The following is an 18,367-nucleotide window of genomic DNA, read 5'->3' as shown; positions in this document are numbered from 1 at the left end:
GCCCTCACCCCACAGCCGGGGCAGGGGGCACCACCCTGCACACCCCCATGGAGGAACTCCCAACACTCAGACACGTTCAGACTCAGTTTAAAAAAATAAACTGTCGGCCTCCTTCCGGGCCTACGTTAAGCATCCTGTGAAGGCCAGGTCAGAAAGAAGCTATTAGTACGTGAATCCTACACCACGCAGAACAATAAACACAAAAAGTAATTTTGCATAGTTTTTTCTTTATTCTGTAGTTCTTCACGCTCCAGAGTATCACTTCCAAGGTCAAAAGTTACAGACTAATGGAATTCCTGGACACAGATTAGTTATGTCATTAAATCATTTTCCAAAAAGATTGGAAATTAAACTGGTATCGATGAAATGCAGGTGTCCTTTACATAGATAGCCTTACATATTCTCTCAAGATAAAAACCAAAATCCTATTCTTTCAATATGGGAGATAAGATGACGAAACAAGTGAGAGTACTTTTATTTTGGCAGCAGCCTTTATTTATTTCCATGTAGTTTCTTCACCAGGCTTCAGCTCTCTGTGTGGAAAGAAAAAAAAAATAAACCAAACACCTATAATTAGGATTCTTTTTTTTAATAATTACTAATAACATAATTATTCTACAACACCTTGATTTTGAGAGTCAAGTATAAATCTTTCTTCACAATCCTTGCCAGTTAAAACCTTTCAATAGTGACAAGCTCCCTCTCCCCAAAGCTGCTAAAGATCAAGCCCCAAGTCTCACACTTCAGTGGCAGCACAAACCTGCGGAGCCTCCTCCAGAGGCTGCTTTCCTAACGGGATAGTAACATTGCTACCATTAGTCCATGCCATGCAGAGCAGTTTTTTTCCCTGCTGTTTCATTAACCCTTTGGTCTAATACAGAAAGAGGAAAACCGATGCAGATGAAGTAATTAATTAATCTAAATTCTCCCTGAGAACCCAGCCAGTAAGGCTAAACTGATTTGTGCATAAATTCATACCCTTCAGTGGAAACACAGCAGTTGCCAACATAAGCATTTAATGCTTATGTTAATTTTAACATTTAATGCTTATGTTAATAAGCAGTTAATTTTCTAAAACTTATTTATTTTAAACAGACAAATTTAGAGAAGTATTTTAAATTTGAGACAGACGTTTGCTATAATACAATGAGAAGTTGAAAATCATAATTCAAACACCATGTTTCCTGCTGAAGTTTTAGAGGAAAAATACTGTCATCATGACTAAGAACTTGCCAGTAGTTAATCATTAATAAGCTTTGGAGAGCCAAAGCCTTTTCTAGTCATCTGAAAAATACCTTTTTTTTCAAAATTATTTCAAATCAATAATTAATTAACTGAAAACTAACTAGGAGCCAAAAAGGGTAATTATCAATTTACAAACACTAAGATGCAAGACACTGCGTTCTCCCACCTGAAGCATCTTCAAGGACATGAAGAAAAAGAAAACTCATACCTACAGAAAATATCTCCCTAACTTGTTCTTCATTTTTATATTAAGAGTACATTTTATAGCTCTGCTTTCTGAGTTAACATACATCTAATGTTATTTTGTTGGGTAGACCCTTTCACACATTTTCCCTGGCCTAATTTACAAACCTCCCTAAAACCCTATCAGAGGTTTTCCTTGAAAGTATATTTTCTAGCGAAGTTTAAAGTGACACTTTTTTACTTCAGTCCTTCAAGATTCCATTTCATTAGTTTCATAGCAAACTTAACTTTTGTTTTAAAAACAGTGCTGGGTAGTAACAATTCCTATATGTTGAAGACTAAGTTAATGGACTGGTGGTGTGAATTAAGTTATAAACTCATTTTCTTACTGTTAACAACCCTGTCAGAGACAACGTATAATGAAAGAAAATGGCTGACTTTTATTTAAGAGGACTTCTTCCTACCAACACAAGTTTCTTATATACTTGCATAATTTATGTTCACTTTATATTTTTGAACTTGTGTAGTACACCCTTCTAGTAAGTTTATTTAGCTACATATCAGTGTCTAAGCATTCACTAACATCTGCATTTTTTTATCTTGCTTCCACAGTTAAAATTCAAGATCAATGCTTATGATTCACTGGTGCAATAAATTATTTTAAATAAAATATTTTCACTAAAATGTCACTCTGATTTGCACATCCTTTCTTTCATTACTATGATGGCTCCTAAAGCCCCACTTTTCAGAGCAGTGAATCTTGTGAAAATTTTAGGGCTTTCTTCACTTTAATACTTTGATAGTATCACCAGCTTTTTTCATACTTAAAGACTCTCAAAAGGAACAGAGAGGCAATTTGCAAAATAACTGAATACATATATATAGTCATATATCTGAGGCATCAAAAAACAGACCTTCTATATAATAAGCTCTTGTTTCTGAAGGCTGACAGTTTTTCATCATTCACTCTGTCCAAGTAGCATCCAATCACAAATCCTAAAGGAACAAGGATGTGAACCCAGTGATCACGCACAGCTTGAGCAAAATTCACCATGACTGCTAGAAAGAAAAGTATAACAGATAAAAGTTACTGATAAATCTGTACATGGAAATTTGTTGCACACCTGGCACCTTTAACCTCACTTACTAGAATCCTAATACAGCATAATAACCATAAAGGACATCACTTTGTAAGAGACGTGCGCTTCTCAAATCTTTATGCAGGTTTCTTAGAAATATAACTACCTCTTGGCCCTGGGAAACAGTATTCTAACCTAAAACAGTAGAGAAATTAAGTATCTCTTCACATATGCACGATGAAACAGCTTTGTGTAAATGCTCAAGAGTAATTCACCCATTAAGTAACTCTAACGATACAAAAAATGTTGTTCTGTAAAACATTACGAATGCATTATAACCTAAACTCACGCAGATGGACATTTTACTGTCTGCAAAAAGACTGAAAAATAAACTGTACCCTCAGTGACGAACGTAAAGATAAAGAAGAAAGGGCACTTCTAAAATCCAGCAAGCCTTTTCCAACCTCACTAACCAAAGCCACATTAGTGTCTTGTTGGAAGTGATATGAGACACCGCGGACATCATACACCTCAGTGCTCAAAAGGACACTCGAATTACCGCGGACAGACACCGAGGGAGCAGTTCCTCACAGCCTGACCGGGTCAGCTCACACCTCACCCGAGGGGCTGAGGGGGCCGCGCTGCCCTCTCCAGGCCGCTCCCTCTGCCAGCCGCCATGGCGGCTCAGGCGGCGCTCGCGGTTCGGACCCACGGGAGGGCCCTGTCAGCCCTCCCGGCGCCGCGGGGCCCGGTGAAACGCTACCACGAACCTGCCTCGGAACCCGACCGTCCTCCGCACGCCCGTGCCCAGAGTGACAAGGGCGCCCTAGGGCCCCAGCGCCGAAGAGGCGCTTCCGCCAAACCCCATGTCCCGGCCGAAGGGCCGAGGGCAAAGCGAGGCGCTCCCGCCGGAACCCCGGAGAGCCCCTCTGGGCTGCTCTCCCCCCTTCCCGCCCCAGCCGTTACCGCTCCGCGCTGCACCGGGACCCAGACAGCGGCCAGACCAAGGGCAACTGACGGATCGAGCAGGCCGGGACAACCCACCGGCAGATCAGGGAGCGGGGGAGAACGCTCCACACCCCCGGCCGCCCTGGCGGTGGTGCCGCCCGTTACCCTTCCGCCTTCCCTGCCCCTCCCGCCGCTCCCCCGTCCCGCAAGATGGCGGAAGGTGCCGCAGGGGAAGGTGGTGGTCGGTGTGCGCCCCGGTGGGCTTGAGAGAGGCCGGCGCGCGGGCGGCCCTCGAGGCAGGTAGCGGCGGCACCGGCACCGGCACAGCGCCCGCTGCGGAACGCCCCTCTCCCCCCCCTCCCCCCCGGGAGCCGCGCTCGGCCCGCTCCTGAGCTGTGAGAAGCCCGGCTTGTCTTCGCCCAGCTCGCCCTCTTCTCCCTTCTCCTTCTCTTCCTTTTTCTTCTTCTCTTCCTTCTTCTCCTCTTTCTCCTTTCCTTCTTCTCTTCTTCTTGAGGCAGGAGCGGGCTCAGGGCTTGCGCCCTTAGCTGCGGGCCTAGCCGGGAAGCGCACTCCCCTCCTCAGGGCCGGCCCGCTGTCTCGGCGGCGGGCCCGGTCGGGGCGCTGCGGGCGCTGTGTGCCCCTGGGGCAGTCACTGGGCTTGGGAGCCGCGGGCCCCGGTGCGCCATGTCCGGCAGCCCCGTCCGGCCCGGGGGGAGCTGCCGCAGAGTGCGCTGCTGCCACTGAGCCCTTCTTTAGGTTGTAGGAAAAAACCTGACTAATAACAGAGGATCTACAACAATCAAAAGTTAATATCTGAAACTTAATTTACCCGTTGTAGTCTCAGAAACCTACGAATTTAGATCTGAATAAATAGACTTTTCCTTTGGATTAGTCAGCGACACATCTTCTTCCCCTGTTCAGATTAGGTTTTTTGGAGATTAACTCTTGGAGAGGAAGATGACATCGATTATCAAGTTGACTACACTTTCGGGGGTGCAGGAGGAATCTGCCCTTTGCTACCTGTTGCAAGTAGATGAATTTCGTTTTCTTTTGGACTGTGGCTGGGATGAGAACTTTTCTATGGATATTATTGATTCTCTAAGGAAGTAAGTTAAATTCATACACTTTTTTTTAAATAGGTCATGTCCTCTCCTGAAAGTTTTCAGAATACCATGCAGTGGTTTGTGTATGGTGATGTTAATCCAGAAGTAGGTTTTTTGTTTGTGTGTTTTAAATATGTTTTGTATTAAGGGAATTTTACTGCTGAAAGATTACGGTAAAAATTTAGGGCTTTTCTTTGAATGTCTATAAAGAGGTACATCTAACTGTGGTTCTCTAGCTGTTCTGTGTTTGGTTTAGGTTGGATGTTTTGGGTTTTTTACATGTACATGACACAGAGCAGTTTATAGGAGACTGACCTTGGCTTTAAACTAATTTAAAATGGTTAACTAACTTTTGAGTTAAAGAACCCATAGTGTATGTATACTGAATACAGTGGTTCAACTCTTGCCTCTTGTTTCAAGTTGAATAGACTGCCAGTCAGGAAAACAGCATCTGTTAGTTATCCCTGTCCTGAAAAGAAATAAGCTTGTCTAGACTTAAATACTGAGCTTCTGTGGATTTATAGGAAGGATGCACATGTTGAATAAAAGGTTAGGACTGAAACCTGGAAATTCTGAAAGAAACTAGGCTTTGTAGTGTTTGTTGTTGGGTTGTTTTTTTTAATGGATCCACTTTTCTAGCATTGACACACTAGCAGTGTTTCTTTTAACTAGGCCTTATGTACTAGGATAGCTTTGAAATTTTTCAAGTGTCTTATCTGAGAAGCAGTTTGATAAAATCCCCTTTTTAATAGTAGTAAGGTTTTAGTCTTGTATTGTTATTTTATGCAACACTTTGCAAGAAAAAAATTCTTATGTTTTTAAGGTTAATAAAACCCCCAAAATTGATGTTCCACTTTTCTGAAATTATGTATTTGAGTTTTTTTCTGGTTTTAAAGAAGTATATTTTGATTTGATCCATGTCAATATAAGGTTTGTTGTATCTTTGGTCCTCTTGCATGGTCTTTCCAATCAGAAGAAAAGTTATAGTTTGTTCTAGGTTTTTAGTTGTATAAACAGTTTGTAGTGTGTTTGCAGTGATAATATATTTGGCCTCTCTGTTAATGTACCCTCTCATACAAGCTAATATGTAATCCAACTAAATATTAAGTTTTTTATAGTATTTTAATATGAAATCAATGTGTTGCAAACCCTGAAATTATGTTTTCAGAAATTATTGCATTTTAAAGTACCTGAATGTTTGGAAATATTTGTAAATTTTAATTGTGATTTTTAAATCTTTGTTCTAAATATGGAGGGATTCAAGTTTTATATGACACCATATATAACTCTTTCACCAACTCCTGCTGTCCATCTTTTTGTAGACATGTACACCAGGTTGATGCTGTTCTTCTTTCTCATCCTGACCCTCTACATCTTGGTGCACTTCCATATGCAGTTGGAAAAATGGGGTTGAATTGTGCCATTTATGCAACTATTCCTGTATATAAAATGGGACAGATGTTTATGTATGATCTCTACCAGGTATGTGGAGGTTGATGCTTTCATACCCAGCAGCTTTGATGTGGCTGAATGCTGAGGTTCTTGAACGCTCTGTACTTCTGATTTGTTTTAGTCCCGCCATAACACTGAAGATTTCACACTCTTTACATTGGACGATGTAGATGCAGCTTTTGATAAGATACAGCAGCTGAAGTTTTCTCAGATTGTGAACTTGAAAGGTAAAGTTTTCACCAAAGTTTCACTAAATGACTTCTCATGACAGGCAACAGAGTCATTAAGAGCTAAAGTAACTTTTTTAAGGGAGGAAGTTTTGGAATGTTGTGAATTTTTCAGGGTAGAATGCAGTAGCCCTGTGTCAGTCTGTATCATTTGAACATTTGCTTTAGTAAAAGTATGTGGAAATGGGTAGAATTTCCACTTAAAGATGATGACATTCCAAAGCATATTTAGACATTTGTTTTTCTTTAGTGTTTTTGTAACTTTTATTGGAATTTGCTCATGACTTTCAAAAACATTTACTGATGCTTTAGTGGTAGATGCCTCAAAGCTTTTCAGTAACCAATAAATGAAGCTTTCTAGAAAATGAAGAAGTTGCAGAGATTAAGTTACAGTATTTGGATGATTTAATGAGATCTTCACTGACTTAATGATAGTGTAGATTATTGCTAGGCATCTGCACAGTTGGCAGCTTTTCACTTATTTAATTTAAAGATCAGAATGGAAAGGAAAACCTGGTCTTGATCAAAAACACATACAAGCTGACCTCTAGCAGCTTGTGTCCAAATGCAGTGTATCCTGGTTCCTGAATGCTGCTTGCCAAAATACTTGTCCTGTAGTTTGGAAAACAGAAATGGGATCCCATCCTTGAAAGACTGGTTAATCTTATTCAAGGTATTGTAGCTAGGCTATGTAATGACAATTTTTATAAATAATTTTAGTGAACAACTTCTTAAAAACAACATACTTTTTTCATATTTAATGGAATTGCCTGAAAAAGACTTGATGGATGCATCTAGGATGATGTATGCTTTCATTACTCATAAAGCTGTGCACTGATGTTTAAGTTGGTGGAATGCAGAAAAGTCAGTGAGTAATGGTTGTGGGTGGTCTCATTGCACTCTGTCAAAGATCTGGGCCAGCACCAGTGACCAGGAGCAACAGTGCATACAGAAAAAAAAAAAAATAAAAAAAAAATCAAGTGCAGAAAAGATCTGTAATCCCTTAGTGCAGCACATGGACAACTTTGCTGATATTGTTTGACTTGCATGTGTGTCATTTGGAAAACTTGCAGTTTGTGTAATTTATATGTGATTTTGTAAGCACCTGGAGAGGTCATGATGCAGTAAACATACTGTGCTGCTCCAGAGAGGGGTCTTCCTTTCACCAGTGCACTTGTTTTCCTGTCATGCATTTGTTGTATAATTTACTGTTGTTAAGGTCTGTAGTTACAGCAGCTCTGTAGTGCCTCTGAGGACTGGTGGGAGGTGTAGGGATTCTGGAAGCAAAACAAAAATGAATTGCAAAAAAATGTGAAGGTACTGATTGGATGGGAAGGGTAGATGTGTTGATAGCTTTTCATATTTCAGTCATTTTTTTCCCATGTAATAATATTGGCATTCAGTTCTTTAAAATTATTGTCTGTTATTCAGAGTAATGCATTTTAATACATCTGATATACCTAAAATACTGAAAACTCTTGTAGGCAAAGGACATGGTTTGTCAATCACACCATTACCAGCTGGCCACATGATAGGGGGCACAATTTGGAAGATCGTCAAGGATGGAGAGGAAGAAATTGTTTATGCAGTTGATTTCAACCACAAGAGGGAGATGTAAGTCCAACGTAGCAATGTATTTCTTAAGACATCGTGTTAGATGTACATTATTTAGTGTGTGATAAACAGGTATGGAAGTAGCAGTGCCTTTCCAGCTCTAATAATGCCACTAATTTTACTTGCATTCAAATTAGTCAGTTTGAAGCAGTCAGTTAGCTCTGGGATTCTAGATTCTGTTGAGTTTTAGTTATTTGTGAATTTGAAGCTGGTAACATTGAGCTGCTGAGGAGTTTGATTTCTGTACGTGCAAACATCTGGAAAATAGCCATCTTTTTTTTTTTTTTTTTTTTTTTTTTTTTTTTCCTTCTCATAAGATATAAAAACAAAAAGTGAGATTTCACCTTTTTTCCCCAGCCACCTGAATGGATGTTCCTTGGAAATGTTGAGCAGGCCTTCATTGCTTATTACAGATTCATTTAATGCTACTTATGTACAACCCAGGAGGAAGCAAAGGGATGAACAGCTACTGAGTATGTATTATGTCTGGGCTTGCAATAAGTGCAGTGTGATTTATTAGCCAAGGTAGATTGTTCCTCTATGAGAAATTAATCAGCAGCCGAACTAAGAACCTTTTAAAAATTCAACCAGTTTTAACTTATCTTTTGTGATCTTACTGGTCCTGTAGGTTAAAGATTGTCCTGAAAACAATGAACCATATTTGAAAACGATGTATTTTACACAGTATCAATTCATCTCTTCTTAAGGGATTTTTAAATTACCTTCCTTGGCACATTCTTTTTACAACTCCATTTTAGTGTTTGTTGTTTATTTGTTGTGTTTTTTTAAAATTAAAATAAAGAAAAAACCAAAAATGTAGCATCAAGGCAGTGAGAATTTCAGAGCTACCAAGATAATTCCATATACTTTTAATTTTGGTGGAAGTGTGGTTTCTCTTTGAAGCTGAATTTATTCGGGTGTTCATTTCGCTTTTGATTTTGATTGCTAGTGTGACAGAAGGAAAAAAAAAGCCACAAATATTCTAATTTTTGTTTCAAAGTGTAAGTAGGTTTTGTTTTGTTTTTAATTCTTAGCTAATGTTTTGGAGACGCTACGAGGCGATGGAAATGTATTAATAGCTGTGGATACAGCAGGCAGAGTTCTGGAACTTGCTCAACTTCTTGATCAGATCTGGAGAACAAAAGATGCAGGATTAGGAGTCTACTCTCTAGCACTTTTGAATAATGTCAGCTATAATGTAGTGGAGTTCTCTAAATCACAGGTTTGTTTTGATTTTAAAATGCAATTGCAAAGAGGGTAGTGGAACATGTATGCAAAAGTGTCCTGCTTTTAATAGTAAAAATGGCTAAATACTGTGTATTATCTGTATTCTGCAGTGTGTGTTTGGGTTTCAGATCTTTGTATCAAGTAACACAGTACTCCAGTCATTGATTATGTGCATGTTTCTTGGTACTCATTTCTATTTTTATCACAAGACTTGTTAGCATAGTTCATAGCTATTAAAAAAGAGGACTTAAAGTACCTGTTTCTGTGTTGTTTACACTCAGCTTTATTTCTACACTTGCTGAGAAACACTGATGTAATCATGTGAATTTTGCATCCTTGTATTTCATGTTAGGTTTGTATGTTACTGTAGAACTTGTATGCTTACAGCTGACTTTTTCCTTAATACCCACTTCAGGTCGAATGGATGAGTGACAAGTTGATGAGGTGCTTTGAAGACAAGAGAAACAATCCTTTTCAGTTCCGACATCTGTCCTTATGTCATAGTCTGTCTGATCTGGCTCGAGTGCCTAGTCCAAAAGTTGTTCTTGCCAGTCAGCCTGATTTAGAGTGTGGGTTTTCTCGAGATCTTTTCATTCAGTGGTGCCAGGATTCAAAAAATTCTATAATTTTAACTTACCGCACTACACCTGGAACATTAGCACGATTCCTGATTGATAATCCTTCAGAAAAAGTTATAGATGTTGAGGTAAGAGTTGTCTGTGTCTCAGAAGATTTTTTTACTGTGGGCCAACCGGGGTGATATGAGCAAAACTGAACTTAATTTCCTTTTTATGCACTGAAAATACTTCTAATGGTGGAGAGAAATTTGAAATGGGTATGTTGCATGTTTAACCAACTGTGGATAAACTTCCATGAAGATAGGTCTTGTATTAGGAACTGCAAAATGTGTTTTGGTTGTGTGGCAAAATAAATAACCCATAGAGATAAGCATGAAGTTACTTTTAAATATTTAGACAACACTTTCCTTTATGTTTTTGTTGTAGCAGAAAACATTCAACTTGCTGTTGGCCATGGATTATTTCTTGCTGGAAAATACTCTGGGTTTAGATGAGGGGAGAATCAGCTCAAATTAGTATATGTCCCATCAGATTTAGAAAGATAAGCAAAAGCTAGGAATGAGGCTGCACTTAATTGTTATTAATGTTTTGTTTTCAGTAATTTATATACCTGTGTCAACTTCTCACTGGTAAACATTGTTTATTTGTGGGGGCCCGTCCAGTGCTAATTTCAGTCCTGATGATGCAGCTTTATTGTAGTTTTAAATTGGATTGGAAGCACTGATTGTAGTATTAGACTATTATTAGAATTCAGTATTTTCAAAGTAACCTAAAGTCAAATTTGATCTTCAGAAAACAAGAAACAAAACTTACCATTGTTTTGTCTGCTAGTGTGACTTTGCCAGGTTCTTCTGGTTTGATGTGACACAAAAATTTAAAAAAAAACAGTGATCTCAGAGTATTTGTGTTTACTTATTGGAGATATACTTCCTGAAGGTGTTTAAGAGCTTTCTTTAAAGCTAGTTGATTTTAATACTTTTAGAAATGCTTTTCTGTTAAAGTAGGCTCTACTAAATGATAACATTGTTAGTTGAGAACCAAGATGTTACTCATTTGCATGATGTTTTATATGTGACCATGCAAGTTGTACTTGCCCTTGATACTTAAATACAAATATTGTCAGCAGAGTGTAGGAAAAGCATTAAAGTCACCTCAGCAACTCACGATAATATTAATTTTAATTGTATCTGCAGTTGAGAAAACGTGTCAAGTTGGAAGGAAAAGAACTTGAAGAATACCTAGAAAAGGAGAAAATAAAGAAAGAAGCAGCTAAGAAGTTAGAACAGTCTAAAGAGTAAGTATATTGGCTGCTCTGGCACTCAGCTATAGTCAGTGTTGAGATTTCTGTGTCATTATTCTGCTGCTTCAACCATTTACAGGGATAAATGAAAATCATAGCTTTCATAGACTTGTCTGAGGAAACTGAGGAGTTTGGAATAGTTGTCATTAATCTTTTGTTATGTTAGACCTGTTTCATCTGCTGTTGACTGTACAGATAGAGATACACAAGCTCTCCTTGTCCTTGGTCAGTGTTATGTCAACTTTTATTTTCTGGTATGTGTGTTTATGTAGTTCTAAACATGAAGAAAAAAAGATTGTGCAATTTTTAAATTTTTTTTTTAATGTAATTTCAGGGCAGATATTGATTCCAGTGATGAGAGTGATGCTGAAGAGGATATTGATCAGCCAACTGTACATAAGACCAAACATGATCTGATGATGAAAGGTGAAGGTAGCCGTAAAGGAAGCTTCTTCAAACAGGCAAAGAAATCTTATCCAATGTTTCCAGCCCCTGAAGAAAGAATTAAGTGGGATGAATATGGAGAGATTATCAAGTATGTGTTAGTAATGCTTACTAACTTGTGGTGGCTGTGCAATATAAAAGAGAGTAAAAATAAAAATGATGATTTTGTCTCTTTTGCAGCAGTGTTACATACTCTTCCAACTGCAGTAACTTATGAACAGTTAGGACAGTTTGCAGTAAGTCACCCAGGAAGCTTATGATAGGATTGAAGCTGCAGAGTGCTGATCCTTGGCCTGTGTTCACACCTCTTAGGGTGTTTCCACTCTGCTCTTCCTGGTTTTTTTTGTTTCTTTGCGTGTTTTATTTTTTGTTTTGATTTTTTTTATCCTATAGGATACATGGATTTTTTTTTTAACCTGACTTTTTCCTGCTTTAAATAACATATAATTTTGATAAATTTGTAATGAGGGTAAAGAACATTAGAAAAATCTAGTGATACTTGTCCTGTTTGCATTAGGAATACTTTCTAGAAAACATAAATTTACTACTACTGCCCAAGATAGCACATTTCTTTTTTAAGATAGGAAGGTGTTATTTTCCATATTGGAAAATTTGGAAGTATTGACAGCAATTGTAAATAAAATTGTTGTCAATAACAATTATAAAGCATCTCAGTAGTAATAGTCAGCATTGTTTGATTTGATATTATGTATTGCTTTGGTTTTATTGTAAGACTGTTAAAACCAAAATACTTTTCATTCTTTAGACCCGAGGATTTTCTAGTTCCAGAACTGCAAGCAACAGAAGAAGAAAAAAGCAAGTTAGAGGCTGGTTTGACAAATGGAGAAGAGCCTATGGACCAGGATTTATCAGATGTTCCTACCAAATGTATTTCTGCAACAGAATCCATGGAAATTAAGTGAGTGGCTTTGTTCTTGTTAGTTCTGCTAGAATGGTGGCCTGGGTACAGTGCATGTTGAGTAAAAAGCTAGCTTGAAATTAAGAGAGTGGGAAAGGATTTGCTTTTTGGGTTTTGTTGTGGTGAGGTTTTTTTTTGAGTTGTTTTTTTGTCTGTTTTGATTTAATTTTTTATTCCACAAGCTATCTAAGTTAATTTTTTTACTGTTCTTCATGGGAGCACAATACAGATTCTTATGGTTCTCTACTCTTAAGAAATTTGCAGTTTGTTTCCTGTGTGATGGAAACAAGTGAAAGGAAGAGCAAATGGTAGAATAGTAATGTTAGCTTAGATACTCAAATGGGTATATATTCTGTTAATAGAAGAACTTACTCAAATATGCTTATCTCCTGTTATAAATAACTATGTAATTGAATTTGGGAAGGGTAGAGTGTGAAATACAACTTTGTGCTGATATTTCATAATTCTGTATTTCACTGATCCATAGCACACCTTGGGCTGACAGATTTTGCTGATGCAGAATAATGTTAAAATACTGTGCATTTCTAAATGAAGCATTTTTGAGCACTTAAACATTTAATCTTTTAAACTAAAAAAAAATTATTATTGGGTTTTTAATTCAAACTAGAGCCAGAGTTACATACATTGACTATGAAGGACGCTCAGATGGTGACTCAATTAAGAAAATAATTAACCAAATGAAACCGAGACAACTGATCATTGTCCATGGACCACCTGAGGCCAGTCAAGACCTTGCAGAATGTTGCAGAGCTTTTGGTGGAAAAGATATTAAAGTTTACATGCCAAAACTGCATGAAACTGTAGATGCAACCAGTGAAACTCACATTTACCAGGTAAGGTACTGGAATTTGCTTAGAGAGGAAGGAGAAAAAAAAAATCCATCACCTAGATAGTATCTAAGAATAAATGTGTAAATTTAAGAGTAAATATTATAAATAAATAAAGACAGCCTTACCCTCCTTCCACCCCAAAATAAGTTAATGTGATGCTTCTTGGAAAGTGAGGGTATGATAATGTGTTGCATTGAGTTAATATATTGCATTTAATTTTCATGGTTAAGCTCTAAATAAGAAAACTTGGTTAATTTCTGTGAACTACATGAAAATTGTGCATTGTCCCAAGTGTCACCTCTTGACATTATTAGAGGAAAGTTTCTGACATGTACTTTAGGCACTAGTCCTTTATTATTTCTCTCCTTTTAAAGTTAATAGAAAAACATTAGTAGAATAGTTCAAACAGGTATTTCTGCCTCATTCCAAAGAAAAATCTGTTAGTCTGTAGGAAGTGCAAAGTTCCAATTATTCAAAATCATGCAGTTCTCACTGTGTTTTCTGTGTTTGGTTTGTTTGTTGGGGGTTTTTCTGTTTGTTTTCTGGTTTATCTTTTAAGCTATGAGGATTGCTAGTGTGTAAGAAATAAAACAATTGTGATTTTTCACAATATAGTTATCTGACTAAAATTGTCATTGCTTCATGTTTAATTTTTTAGTTTAATTTTTTATACATATAAAGGGGAAATTCAGTCTTCATAGCTTTAGGGTTTTTTTCTGGTTGAAACTTTCTGAACAGATTAAGTATACATTAAGAGACATGGAATTACAAAGTAAAATGTGAGTGGGACGTTGGAATTCCAGTGTCCTTGGAGTGGACTCTGCTGCAGACGGATAGTTAGTTGCAGTATTGTTTCTACAGCCTTGATTCTGCTACGGGGATCATGCACAATCTCATGTGGATAACAGCTTTTTATTTAATGGGTTAAAGTCCTGGAATGCACCAGAGGGTAATAGAATCAGAGTAACAGAAAGTTTTGGTCAGTTTAAAATCTGATATTTACAACACCTCTTCTTACAATAAAATACTAATATTTTAACCCAAACAGAAGAATTTATTTCTGCTGCTTTTTAAGTGGAGTATTGAGAAGAGCCTTATACAAACTAAATTTTGAAAGTATGGAACATCTTGCCTTGGTGATACCAGTTTTGGCCTTCCCCAAAAGAGTATATATGAAACCAATGTGGAGAAAGACTGAAAGGAAAAGTGCTCATTTTTAACATTGCAAGTAGCAACTCTTGTCTGTGTTTTCTGTCTAACTAATAGTACTTCTATTTTTGTGCAACTCAGGTCAGGTTAAAAGATTCTCTTGTCAGCTCCCTTCAGTTCTGTAAAGCCAAGGATGCTGAATTGGCTTGGATAGATGGTGTCCTGGACATGCGGGTTTCCAAAGTGGATACAGGAGTTATTTTGGAAGAGGGAGAGCTGAGGGAAGAGGAAGACTTAGAGATGCAAGTGGATGTGCCTTCTTCAGACTCTAGTGTCATTGCACAGCAAAAGGCCATGAAAAGCCTCTTTGGTGACGATGACAAGGAGATGTGTGAGGAGAGTGAGATCATCCCTACTTTGGAACCCCTGCCACCTCATGAGGTACAGAAATTATGCTTATCTGGGCTTCTTTTTTGAAGAGCTCTGTATTTGTTTTTTTAATAGTGTTTAGAGGTTCATACTGTGATCTTACTCAAATGAAAGCCTTGCTGAAACTGAATTTTTGTTTGGTTTTCTTCTTGTTAAACCTGGTAGTGTCCTTTGTTCAGTTTTTTTGCTTTGCATCAAGGATAATCTCTTGCATCCACTAACAATGCCTAACATTGGCACTGTCTAATACTAACATTGGTGCTGTCTAATTGTGAAGATAAGGTTTTAATAAGCACATTACATATTTGTAGTTAGGACATGCATATTTGGAAATGAGATGGCATTTAGTAATTTTAGCTTTTATTGTATTTTCGATAGCATCAACAAAACATTCCATATACTTGAGATACAGATCTCTGAAATCCATATGGCTCTGCTTCTCTAGTAGTAATTTGAGAGTGAAAGTATTTTTTTCTGGAAATTAGTCTTTACTCCTAATTTAAAATACTTTGCATGTGAGTAGATAAAATAATATCTTTTAATTGAATGATTAGAGTGTCTTCTAGTCCTAGAATTGCTTTTTAAGATACTGTTTGGCAGTCCAAAATGTAGTCTGTTCTAGGAGCTAGATAAATTTGGGGCCAACTCTTAACTTCTGTTCAGATTCATGACAACTGTCACAGAAGGATATACTGATCAGCAGTGCAGCTCTGTCCCTGGCATACCATGGCTTGGAAAAGGGGTCTTCAGTGACAACTTTCCATTTGTCTTCAATACGTGAGCAAAGAAAGAAACTTTTCCTTTGCAAAACTTCTAAGGCTTTCCTATCCTGTCTTGCTGCAGGTGAACAGAAGTAGGATTAACCTTCTCATTTGTAGTCCTGTAGTCTAGGTCATGCTGCTGCTTAGCACACTGATGAGAAGATCTGTGGAAAAATGGAAGGCAGCAGAATTATTAATATAGTGTGTGTTGTTTAAAGGTTCTTGGGCATCAGTCTGTGTTCATGAATGAGCCGAGGCTGTCTGACTTCAAACAAGTTCTCTTGCGGGAAGGTATACAAGCTGAATTTGTAGGAGGAGTGCTCGTGTGCAACAACCTGGTGGCTGTTCGCAGGGTAGGTGGTCTGTGTCTTAAACTCTTTGATAAATAATATTCTTGAAAGGGAATTAAGTTTCTCATGATTGTAAAGATAATAAATAGAAACATGTCTGTCGTTTCAGACTGAAACGGGGCGCATTGGATTGGAAGGCTGTCTTTGTCAGGACTTCTATAGGATAAGAGACCTTCTATACGAGCAATACGCTATCGTCTAAGGAAAATGCTGCAAAGATATTTTTTCTTGAACTTTTAAAGACAATGGAGTTTTCTCCCAATTTCAACTTTTTGTAGTTTTCTAATTTATATAGGGGAAACTGAATTCGTAAAGAACAATTAACTTCCCTGAACATGTAAATAATCGCTCCTGTCTTTCTGTTGATACATTCCATGTTCCTGACTTTCAAACTGTTAAAGACTTGCCCTTTCCCATGTCACAAATTATAAATGTGTTCATGATTATGAACCCTTCTCAGAAAAGGTTCTGTTTGTCAAAACATGGTTTTGTTTCGTAGATCCCTGCCAAAGAGTACAAAATACACAAAAGTAATTCTTCTATTCTAAAATAAGATTAGATAGGGAACTGTGCGGGATATTTAGTTTTGCTCTTTTAGGATTTTGTGTGGTTGGTTCTGTTTGGTTTTTTTCCTAAATAACTTTTGTGGGGGTTTTTTTGTTTGTTTGTCTTTTAATGGAGGTTAGTAACATTTTTAATGTAACATTTTGAATAGCCAACCTAAAGCTAGACTACCTAAACTTTACTCCAGTGTTAGTCTGGCTGCATCCTAGTGTTGTATTTGTTCCACCTTACTGATTTGTTCCAGAACATCATTTCATATTCTGTTTGAAGTATTAATGTGCAGGATCAAAAAATTACTTTGGGAAGTTACTCTAAGACTTGGTAATATTGTCAGGCATTTAAAATCCAGTAATTGTGCATTACAGAATAACTTCAGTACAGGCTTACATAAAATTTGTAACTGCTAGCTCTTGCAAAATTACACCAATTATGAAATATTTTCTGAGTTCTGTTTTTCATACTTTCAAAATGTAAAGACTTTATCCATCCACTGCTCTTTGTTCAAATTGCTATGGGCCAACTTCAGTAAGATCCTTTATCTTGAAATCTGAGTTCATGTAATGTGTTTAATGCTTTTGTGCCATGTTTCATTCTAATTGCATGTTATGTGCAATTTGTTATTCTAGTTTGCAGTGAGACTTACTGTAGCAGCTGATGCTAGGAACTGACCTGACTTTTTAGGTGAAGATGAGCACAGTTTGGGCGCCTTAATTTCTCAGAAAATAACTTATGCAAACAAATGTCCTCTTGAGACTTTAATACTTTTTTCCCCTGCCTGTGTGTGAACCACCAGCTTTGGCAGTGAGAATTGCTTGCTTATTTTTACATACAACAATAATGTAGTATGTGATCTCTGTGTGTATGTTTAAATAAAACCTTTTGAAAAAGTGACAAAAAAAGCCCTGTGGGCTATCGATGGAAAGATAATCTACTTTTTGATTCATTCTTAACATAGTTTTCTATCTGAACTACAGACTATTTATTCTGTTTAATGTATTAACTTAAAACTGAAGACAGTGTTAAAAAAAAACAAAACAAACACTGGAAAAAAAAAAAAAAAACAGAACACCCATGCTAGAAGTATGTACTGAAAATGTAAAAATCTTGAAAATTTAATGCTGAGTGAGAACATGTTTTGTTATACAAAATCTTCATCAAGAACGACTGAATGGCTTAATGCTTTTTTGTTGTTTTGTATTTGTTGTTTGGTTTTTTTTTAACAGTGCAGAAAAATGTTTCTTTTCCATTATATTGACAGAACTTCACGGAAATGCTTTGGTTTTGTAGCTGTTTTGTAACAGTGCTATGTAAATCCATGTAATGCTGGGTGCTTGGTGGTGAATACTATTGTATTACTATTGCTGCTGATACTAATGAACTTTCATAAAACGAGTTACTTTACGTAATCATATTGGCCTTAGGACTTTTAACTTGAGGGCTCAGGATAGGCTGAGATTGCATATACCTACATGGAAATTTACAAGAAAAAAATCTGAGGAAATCAAACTAAAAATAATGCTGGTTTTGAGAAGGAGGTAAAGTCAAGAAAACGTGATCATAAACCTTATGTAAGTCTTGTTTGGTTTTGGTTTATTTAACCCATTTACTCAAATTCAGCTAACCTTAACAAAATTTAATGTTATCAGTCTAGTGTGTTCTGAAAGAGAAGAATGTCAAACTAGTGCCATGACTAAGAAGAGGCTCATGTATGAGCAAACCAGCTAATTCTTCCTTTTTTAGCATCTTCAGCATGAATGTTGCTTGAAATAAGGCCTAGGAAGATGATAAGCAAGGTGATAGTCATCTGAGTGCTGGGAATGGGCAAAGCTGTCTTTCTGGACAATTCTGGTGGTGAGAGGTATGAAGGGGTATATAGGACATCTGTAGTAAAGATGCAAGAGGCTGCAGTGCTTTGAGTCAACTCTAAACCTTGGCTATGCTTTT

General features: G+C 37.3%; 2 protein-coding genes across 2 annotated transcripts; one reads left to right on the top strand and one right to left on the bottom strand.

Moving 5' to 3' along the window:
• Nucleotides 1–207: 207 nt before the first annotated feature.
• NDUFB1 (NADH:ubiquinone oxidoreductase subunit B1) lies at nucleotides 208–3,581 on the bottom strand. The gene is made up of 3 exons (XM_071745751.1): nucleotides 3,474–3,581; nucleotides 2,343–2,487; nucleotides 208–533 (listed from the first exon to the last, which is right to left on the bottom strand). The coding sequence occupies exons 2-3, from the start codon at nucleotides 2,480–2,482 to the stop codon at nucleotides 497–499; spliced, it is 177 nt and encodes a 58-aa protein (XP_071601852.1). The 5' UTR covers nucleotides 2,483–2,487; nucleotides 3,474–3,581; the 3' UTR covers nucleotides 208–496.
• Nucleotides 3,582–3,641: 60 nt separating this feature from the next.
• On the top strand, nucleotides 3,642–17,829 carry CPSF2 (cleavage and polyadenylation specific factor 2). The gene is made up of 15 exons (XM_071745750.1): nucleotides 3,642–3,755; nucleotides 4,382–4,561; nucleotides 5,881–6,040; nucleotides 6,132–6,237; nucleotides 7,722–7,851; nucleotides 8,209–8,324; nucleotides 8,886–9,073; nucleotides 9,494–9,784; nucleotides 10,850–10,950; nucleotides 11,291–11,491; nucleotides 12,167–12,319; nucleotides 12,948–13,173; nucleotides 14,461–14,760; nucleotides 15,728–15,862; nucleotides 15,969–17,829. The coding sequence occupies exons 2-15, from the start codon at nucleotides 4,413–4,415 to the stop codon at nucleotides 16,059–16,061; spliced, it is 2,349 nt and encodes a 782-aa protein (XP_071601851.1). The 5' UTR covers nucleotides 3,642–3,755; nucleotides 4,382–4,412; the 3' UTR covers nucleotides 16,062–17,829.
• Nucleotides 17,830–18,367: the final 538 nt, after the last annotated feature.

The sequence above is a fragment of the Heliangelus exortis genome, chromosome 5 (assembly GCF_036169615.1).
Source record: "Heliangelus exortis chromosome 5, bHelExo1.hap1, whole genome shotgun sequence".
NCBI classification, from domain to species: domain Eukaryota; kingdom Metazoa; phylum Chordata; class Aves; order Apodiformes; family Trochilidae; genus Heliangelus; species Heliangelus exortis.
The sequence above is the reverse complement of the archived record's forward strand: the minus strand, read 5'-3'. Positions and strand labels throughout refer to the sequence as shown.

Coding starts and splice junctions, on each gene's coding strand:
- NDUFB1 (XM_071745751.1), bottom strand. CDS start 2,482: ATGGTGAATTTTGCTCAAGCTGTGCGTGATCACTGGGTTCACATCCTT. Junction 534..2,342: donor AAGAGCTTATTATATAGAAG/GTCTGTTTTTTG, acceptor CTTTCCACACAG/AGAGCTGAAGCCTGGTGAAG.
- CPSF2 (XM_071745750.1), top strand. CDS start 4,413: ATGACATCGATTATCAAGTTGACTACACTTTCGGGGGTGCAGGAGGAA. Junction 9,785..10,849: donor AAAAAGTTATAGATGTTGAG/GTAAGAGTTGTC, acceptor TTGTATCTGCAG/TTGAGAAAACGTGTCAAGTT. Junction 10,951..11,290: donor AAGTTAGAACAGTCTAAAGA/GTAAGTATATTG, acceptor ATGTAATTTCAG/GGCAGATATTGATTCCAGTG.